The sequence below is a fragment of the Cyprinodon variegatus genome, unplaced genomic scaffold (assembly GCF_000732505.1).
Source record: "Cyprinodon variegatus isolate N-32 unplaced genomic scaffold, C_variegatus-1.0 Scaffold61, whole genome shotgun sequence".
Classification (NCBI taxonomy): domain Eukaryota; kingdom Metazoa; phylum Chordata; class Actinopteri; order Cyprinodontiformes; family Cyprinodontidae; genus Cyprinodon; species Cyprinodon variegatus.
The window spans coordinates 1,579,870-1,588,779 of record NW_015150514.1 but is presented as its reverse complement, the minus strand read 5'-3'; the positions used below and the strand labels follow the sequence as shown (position 1 = coordinate 1,588,779).

The 8,910-nt window shown below is 41.1% G+C and overlaps 1 protein-coding gene across 2 annotated transcripts in view; it reads left to right on the top strand.

Annotated features, from left to right (window-relative positions):
• The window catches only part of herc3 (HECT and RLD domain containing E3 ubiquitin protein ligase 3), a 36,587-nt gene that overhangs the window by 11,290 nt on the left and 16,387 nt on the right, over positions 1 to 8,910 (top strand). For both annotated transcript variants that reach the window (XM_015371641.1, XM_015371640.1), the window contains exons 6-10: positions 113 to 243; positions 1,885 to 2,036; positions 4,466 to 4,542; positions 5,568 to 5,692; positions 6,778 to 6,837. In XM_015371641.1, coding sequence (XP_015227127.1) covers positions 113 to 243; positions 1,885 to 2,036; positions 4,466 to 4,542; positions 5,568 to 5,692; positions 6,778 to 6,837 — 545 coding nt within the window. The remainder of the gene's footprint in view (positions 1 to 112; positions 244 to 1,884; positions 2,037 to 4,465; positions 4,543 to 5,567; positions 5,693 to 6,777; positions 6,838 to 8,910) is intronic.

Below are 8,910 nucleotides of genomic sequence, written 5' to 3'. Positions count from 1 at the left end.
TTCCTTCCTTCCTTCCTTCCTTCCTTCCTTCCTTCCTTCCTTCCCTCTTGACTGTTCCTTCCTTCCTTCCTCCCTCCCTCCCTCCTGACTGTGTTTTTTTTTTCTGTCGTAGGACGGAGGCCTGTTTACGTTTGGGGACGGCTCACGGGGGCAGCTGGGTCACGGCGCCAGCAATAACGAGCTCCTACCAAGACGAGTGCTGGAGTTAATGGGCACTGAGGTTTCCCAGATCGCCTGTGGAAGGTGCTCTCAGCTTTAAAATGGCATCAGGTTTTCAACAGTTATTAGTGAAAAGCTGTTTCCAGCCACAACAAGCAAACTGCAAGCTGAGACTTAGCTGAACTTAAATCGTTGAACATTAGTTTTTAGCTGTATGCTCAGTTATTTTCTCGGTACATGGTTTGGTAATTCTGCATGGATGCTGCGCCAAGAGGTGTCGAAGCCAAAAAACGCATTCTGTCTGGCACGAAAATGTGTTAAGGCACAGCCCCCACACGTCCTTAAAAATTGCACACAGAGCACTTTGGAGCCAAACTGTTCCATGCGCCATTTTGGTTGCGAAGGGAAATGTTAGACAACCGCCATCATCTGTTTCCCCCAAAGAGAAAGTATGTTGATATTATTGGCCAGTGTGCCAGGGAACGGTATATCCTCCAAATGGCGTCTGTTGGAATCAACCCCTAAAAGGCAGGAATGTGAAAATGTCACGGCCAAACTACATCCAATATGGCAGTTAAGCATTTTATTGAATCTTTTCTCTGTCACATTGTACTGCTTGGTGGTAAAGTTCTCACCAGGAAGGAGTCTTCATGCTGAACTGTTTGAAATGTGACCTTGAGCTGATGAGGATCCCCAGGTGATAGCTGGCAGCAACACACTGCTCAGAGCAGCCAATCGTGAGGATTCTCAGCAGCTCTCTCTGCCTCAATGACAGGAGGGAGAAAAATGCAGAAAGTCGCACAACTTGACTCTTTCTTTTATTTTTGTAAAACTTGAAAGCAAACTCATCTAATGATAGCACATGGACTATAAATGGGGAATCGTGCACAGTTAGATGGAGGAAGTGGAATCTTAATCACAATAACATAACAGTCACCCATGTCCTTTAGTTAGCAGGTGGCACTGAAAGTTAAATACTGACTTTGTTACAAACAGGGTTGATAGAATTATATATTTTTTACTGGAAGAAAAGTGATCAAATCAGCTTCCTGCTATTTTCAAAGGCTGATCCTTGTGGTTCATGTTTCCCTCTCATGCTTACTGACATTCAGCACTCCTCCTTTACTGCTTTCTGATTTTTATTTATTTTTTTTTTAGATATAGTCAAAGTTGCACTTTGCCAACCTGTCTCCATGGTTGGACCAACATGAAATATCCACTGCATCTTCACAAAACAAAATGCTTCTTTGTATTCCATCTTATTCAGCTGTTTCTGCAGCAATTCTGCCGACTAACTTGGTGGTTAACGACTGAGTGAAGCCAGTTATGTGAGGTCACATGGTATTGAGGCGTTTTATTTTTTTTTAAATCCTTCTGTGAAAGAGTTGTTGTTGAACGTCATTTGTTTATTTTTGTAGATCTTTTATTTATTGTTACTTTTGTCAAATTCAAGTTATTTCTGTGAACATTGGAGGTTTTCTAGTTTTTCGTTTAACGGGGGGAGCCGGCAATTTAGTCCACGAGTAGCTTGTCTTACAGATGATTAGGCGGACACAGCAGGAGTGCTGTAAACAGTGCAGACCATTGAGATGACGCATTACTTGGACAACCACCTTTATCGGGGCCCAGATTTAGAACAGTTTGATGCATCAGTTAACTTTCCTCTGTTCCCTCTGGTCGTATTATCTTTCTTTATAATGAAAGTAATTTATTTTATTCTATCAGGCACCACACCCTGGCCTTAGTCCCATCGTCCAGCGTGGTGTATGCATTCGGTTGCAACAGCCATGGACAACTGGGGACGGGAACCCTGGGGGACTCAAGAAGCCCACTTCCTGTCAAGTCAGCTTTTCTTACTGGAAACCTGCAGAGAAGAGGTGAGGACCAAATGTACCTGGTTCTCTGCTGTTAATTGCTCATTGATGGTTGCTATGGAAATAAGCTAACTGGAGGTAAAGTTCAGCTGCCAGGGCTCAATGGTGCGACTGGAAAATATCTAATATGACAGCAGCTGACTCCACCACGGTTCACACCTGTTTGTTTTCACTTACAGCTGGTGTTGACGAGGCTAATGCCTTCAATCTGGTCTGCCAGACTTGGTCTTCTCTTCTGTTTCTGTCCTGTTGCTGGTCTCCTGATTCAGATTACCTGCTCTGCTATATTTAGGATTTTCGATTTCAGAAAAGGTGATATCGATCAGCTAACTGGACTCTTTGAGTTCAGGGTAAGTGGGAGCATATGATAAAATTCTAACGCAGAAAACACCATCCACTATGAGAGGAAATAGGAAGCCCCAAAGAGTGCATTGCTCACCAATAGAACTTATCCCAGCATCTGAAATGAGCTTCCTCTGCAAGAAAACTGGACGCTCAACTCAGTCATCAGCGAGAGGCTCAGAGTGCAGCCGCTTCTCCTCCATATCCAATGGAGTCAGCTGAGGAGGATCAGACTTCTGTACCTGATACCCTCTGGACGCCTCCCTCTGAGGTGTCCCAGGTCCCAAGACACCATGGGGGGACTAAAGCCAGATATTTGCTTGACACGTCCGTGTGGTTATGTCATTATATTTTCTTCACCCTGCTTCATGGACAGCTCCTTGAGGAAAAAGATGGAGAACAAGCGACGGCTTCTACCAGGGACGACTGGCAAATATAAACTTCCAGAAACATCTTGTGTTTTAGCGCTCAAGTATCACCGTGGTCCGTGACAATTTCTCGGATGAAATAAAGAGGCTTTAATGATGGCTGTGTTTTCTACTTCCTCATGTAGTTTACAATCATAACCTCCTGGTTTGTGCTGAACACTCTCCCCTTAGGCCCGGGCACATTATTAGCTGCACAAAGTATAAAAGCTGCAGAAGATGTGTCTGAAGGTCTCATTCTCTGTGCAGAACATATGCATGTCAAGCATAAATCAAGCTTATTTCTCTCAGATGGCCTTGGAGCCCCTCAGGCTTCCCCCAGCAGAGCTAGAGGAAGTGTCTGTTGAAAGGGACGTTTGGATAAGAGGAAGACTACGAGTACAAGAGAAACATTTTTTTCCATGTTCTTGACCTAATATGAAAATGAGCAGACATGCAGCTGAGATTGATATTTTTTCCATCTCAACCTGTAAAATAGCTGTATTATGTGGATTTACAGGAAAACTGTTTTTTTAAATTCATAAATTCAATATATGTATAATATATCTATATATGCTCCCACTTGGTTTGAACTGTTAGCATGAGACTCAGCTATATCTGTCTATAAATCCAGATGAAACTAACCCATTACATATATTACTTTCTTGACTTTCTGCTTCTGAAAGTTATTATCTTTGTACCAGCGTCTCTGAGAAAGAAGCTGTTTAGTCAGGTGCTTCATTTGGTTGGGATTAAGTTGATCTCGGATAATAAATAAAAAAATCTTGGTTTTATTTTTGATCAGGATGTTTGTTCAGCAGAAAGAAAAAGCTGACAACATCACACTACAGGAGGAAGGAAACTCAGCTGTTTACGACTTTATCAAAGCCTCTTTATGCTGTACGAGAGCAACAGCCATGTCTTTCCTGAAGTTTTTACCATAATGTGTTGATTGTGGTGATATTTATGGGCTAAATCACAAGACGTTTCTAAATATTTAAATTTGAGAAGAGCTGCGCCATGTTTTCCGCATCGATCCGTCCGCATAGTTACAGATTTTTCCTAGGTGCTCCGAGCGTTTAAGCCTAAAATGACGTAATTTGGCTTTGTGGATCTCTCGAACACGTTAAGCATAAACTAAGCTTTACTGTGACTAACTGTATTTGCTCTCTTTCATCCTCTTTTTTTTTCTATATGTCTGGTTCTGTCTCCTTGTACCCCATTCAGTCCTTGGCAGAAGGCCGCTCACAGTGAGCCTAGTTCTGGTTCTCATGGAGGTTTCATTCTGGTCAGGGGGAGTTTTCCTCTCCACTGTCACTACATGCATGCTCGGTTTGAAGCAGGGTCACCCAGGAGCAGCATGTCTTGCAAGCCAATGACTGGATGCAATTAACTGGTTTTCCTTGACAGAAACTTAGAACCAATAAAACTGTATGATCTGGTTTGTCTCTGTAAAGAGTCTTGAGATTATGTGTAATGAATCAGCGCAATAGAAATAAACAGAATTTAATTAAAAAAGTTGTCTTTTATTATTAACACAGTATTACCTTGTTTCTTTCTTTCAGTCTCAATAGAGTCCAATGTGATTGAAAGAAAAAAGATTTAGGCTTTTTAGCTACATGCAATGTATTTATAGTAGAGAATTTTCTTTTACATGTTTTAATTATTTTTTTTCTTTGTCTTTAGGGGACTCAAGGAACTGCATTGTTCTAAAAATCATCTGTGGAGGAGATCATAGTTTCTTGTTATATTCCAATGAGCAGGTATGTATTTTAAGTTCTTCTTTCTTCCAATGGATGTCTTGTGAAATATTGTCTTTCAAAGTTTTCTTTAGTAAAATGTTAAAGTCCAATGTTTTTTTTTTCTTCTGTTTTTTGCTGTTCCAACATGGTCATGCTTTTGTTTTATGATGATTTCATTCAATTCCAGCCCTGTTAGACAGAACTTTAATCGGTTTATAGATAAAATCTTTTCATTTTTTTTTGTCTCCCCCCCCAAAGTATTAACAGAAAATTGGACCTGGTGAGCCGATCAAAAATAACAAAACAGTACAGCAGGTGGCCAGCCCTATACAGGGCCGTCGAATCCCCTACTGGTACCGGACTATAGCTAATATAAACTACTAAAGAGAAATAAAGAATCGAAAACAGGACAACCGGTCCCACCAGGCCGAAATCACAACGAAAACAGCATCCAAACAAAGGCTGACAAAAATACCGCATGGCAGGTCAGAGGTGACGGCTGCAGCGTTGTGGATTTGAATGAGCGAGCATAAGGGTGGAGACGCTCCCAGATAAGAACCCAGCGTATTTATAGGCGGTCCAACAGCCACTAATTGACCAGAAGAATCTATTTACCAAAAAAGAGTATCCAAACTGCAAAACATACAAAAAAAATGCAACTAAAATCAATATTTAACCATCTAGAAAGAAGAATTAACAAAATAATAACTTTTTAATAACAAGAACTTTGAAAACAGTGAAGGTGGGATCTGGTTAATATTTAGTCACACCTTCTGTAATGGATCTAATTTGCTGTGAAATGTCAAAGACCTTCCATCCACAGAGTAATAGCGACCTTCCCACCAAACAGTGACAAATTCTGTGTTTTGCCACCAGGAGGCAGTAATGTTTAAGCTTAAGCTTTTCATTTGAGAAATTGATCACAAACTTTTCATACCTGCATGGTTCGTCTTCACAAAGAATCAGCAGGGATAGTTTTATGCTTTGGATGCTTAAAGGAAATGACTTTTTGATTTAAAGTGTTTCTTCTTGTTGTATTTCCACAGAGTTCTGCTGTCTCAGAGGACTTCAGAGTGGTTAATGTTAGTAAAAGCCTCTCCCCCATCAACTATGAACAGTTAAATTCGTGGAGATTAAAACTGATGTACAACACAGACTCTAGTGTGGCAAAGTAAGTCAGACCTCATTACTTTATAGGAGATTAAAAACAGCTATTCAGGAAGACTTGTAAACTGGTTGTTCAGGCTCTTTTCTTTGGCCCAGGACATGTTGTCTTCCTAGTTGGAGCTTCACCTTTTTGCCAGGGGGATATTTTTTTCCTAAGGTATTTTCAGCTGCTATTCTATAAGTTCAGAGCTAACCCTTCTTTGTTTGAAAACATTTGTAGTCCCTCTTGAATCTTGGTCTGATGACACAAATCTAACTTTCTGCAACGTATGAAACTCACCATCCCCTCTGTGAAACACGGCGGTAACAGCATCATACTGCGGGGTGCCTTCTGCAGGGATAGGGCTGCTGCTCGCTCTCAAGGGGAAGTTGGACAGATACTTTGAGAAAAACAGTTGGAAACAAACCCGTTCCAGAGAGGCTCATTAGGGCGTATCTTCCCTAAAACAGAACCTGCTCTGGTCTGGGGTCAGAAAATATCAGCTGATGTCTCTTTGCACCATGTTGAGGAAGGAACCTGGGAATTTCATTCAGGATTGTTGAGTCAGGGATCGTCTCCAGGTTGCAGTCTTTAGGCGTTAAGAAGTCTTGACTGGGGCTCTGAGGTGAAGATTGGACTGGGATTTAGTCTGAGCTTTAGCTGTATGCTAAGCTAGTAGAGGCATACACCAAAGGACCAAATCATTTAAAAATAAGTTTTTTGCTGTTTTCTTAGAATGACTTACTCTGGATCCAAATTAAGGCTGCAACTAATGACTATTTTGCAAATCGATTAATCTGTCGATTATTTTTTTCGGTTAATAATCGGATAACCAGAGGTTCCTTAAAGAAGATTTTTTTTCTAAATTCTAATTTTTATATAATTACTGCTCTAAGTGGGTCGCTCTGTCAGCTAAAGGCGTGTTTTAAAGTCTCTATGCACCGTTTAACGATTAATGGATTACTAAATGTGTTGACGATTATTTCATGGTCGATTAATCACGATTAATCCGATTAATTTTTTGGCCCTAACCCAAATCAAATGTTTACTTGCTGATCTGACTGAATGTTCAGTTGTTTTCAACCAGCAATGTTTGCTCTGTCCTGCAGTGACATTGTGATTCAGCTCTCCTCGACAGCGTGTTGGAACGCCAGCTTCCTGGACCAAAGGTAAATGAACTTCTTCTCAGGGATGAGAATAAGTCTGCTATGCTTATTGACCAACATCTGGTACTGATCTGATTCTAATCTTGAATGATTGAATCGTACACTCCCCTTTCAATTCTAGCTTTTATTGGAGCTGAGGACAGCAGAGCACAAATGTGACATCTTAACAAATTACTTTGAACATTTTAGACAAAGAAAACAACAGTTATTACTTGAAGTTAAAAGCCGTGTAGTTTAATTTGGCTAACTGACCAAGCTCAAAGGGGCTAACCTGTTAGCTACTAAGCACAGCTAGCCACAGCCTTTCCCAGCTCTCCCCTTTAAGTAATGATCTTACATTTAGTTAACCAAAAACATATTTTTTTCAGTTTTATTACCAACCAGGTAAAACTTTTTCAGTCATTAGCCACACTAACATTACAGATGCTTTCAACTTTGCACAGACATGCTACATTGTGTTATTATCGTTGTGCGGGCAACGTAAACGCTTACCTCACATGGCAACCTTTAGCCAATCATATAGTGATATGTCACTGACATGCACAGGACCCGAGCAGATCTGGTGTTTTGCATGAGATGCTGCTTCACTGTTTTCACTCTTTAAGTCTCTCAGTTGGTTTTCAGATATTTCTAGGCTGCATAAGAGCAACTTATGATTTAAAAGATTTCTGGATACATATTTATAGGTCACATTATTGTTATTATGGCACTGGTGGTCGGAGCATCCCGCTGCCCCACCAGGTGGCGCTCAGAGGCTTATGCTCATTGTACCATGGTCCGTGAGAATGCTAACCTTAACTCGCATGGCTTATTGTGGTGTAAACACACACAGTTTAGCAAGTTAATGACTGTCATCAATTAACACAGACGTCACCATAGCAACAGGTAAGCCCCCCATTTCAGATTAGCCGATTCCACAGGTGAATACGAGTTAGGTTTGGTTTTAGTTAAGCGACATACTGTATATGCAGGTGTTGGCCAACGCAAATAAAATCTGGCATATCATCTTTTTAACAATGGTTGGTCAGCACAGAAATAAATCAAGGCCAGTAATAATAGTTCCTATACCTGAACATAAGTGAGTTTAGTAAATTAAATAAACATTTGTCAACATGTTTATTTTGTGGGACCATGCTATATGCCAATTAAACAACAAGGAGCCTTGCTGCTAAGAGGTCCTGGGTCCGAATCCGAACCCAGGTTTGCTTGTTGTTCCTCTGCATGTTTGCTTGTCTCTGCAAATCCAGCAGTCCAGAAGTACATCTGCTGGATTAGTTTATGGGTTTGCTGGTTGGTTGCCTGGTTATTTGGTTTACTGGCTGGCTGGCTGGCTGATTGGTTGGCTGGCTTTTTGCTGGGCTTTTTGGTTGTCTATTTGTTGGCTAGTTGTTTGGTTAGCTGGTTGGTTGTTTTTTGGCTGGTTGGCGGGGTGTTTGGTTGGCTGGCTATTTGCTGGCTGGTTGGTTGGCTAGCTGCTTGTCTGCTTGGCTGTCTGGTTAGCTGGTTGGCTGTTTGGTTGGCTGGCTGGTTGTTTGTTTCTCTCTGTAATGAACTGGTGAACCCTGCCTTTGTAGCAGAATGAGGGAGATATGCAAAGGATCTAGGAACAGAGGAAGTCCTGTAATCCTGGAGGTCATACATGTTCATGTTGTTTTGTGAAACTATGAACAGCTTCCTCTTTCACCTCCATAACTATGCAGGCTGCATACTATTACTATGGGTACAGAACCTTATTCAGCAAAGTTTTAGTGGAAATCAGATGTTATCCAACTTAGTTTAGACAACCTGTGCTATAAGCTCTCTTTGAACCTATGTGAAGGTTAGGCTGCTGTAAGGCTGACCCATCAGCAGATGCTTATCATTGCCTGGAAAAGAGCTAAAAATGTCAGCAGGGTGGAAAACAGACATTTGGAGGTGTTAGAAGCCGAAACCTGCAGGGATGATCAGGTTTCTCTGTAGAGAGGTTAATAAACGATAAAGGCGTGTGAAAGCAGAAAGTCTTTATTTAATGGACAAAATGATGTGTCCCTAGATGAGCGTGTTTTCACTGTTTGTCTGTCTTCTGCAGTTGATGCA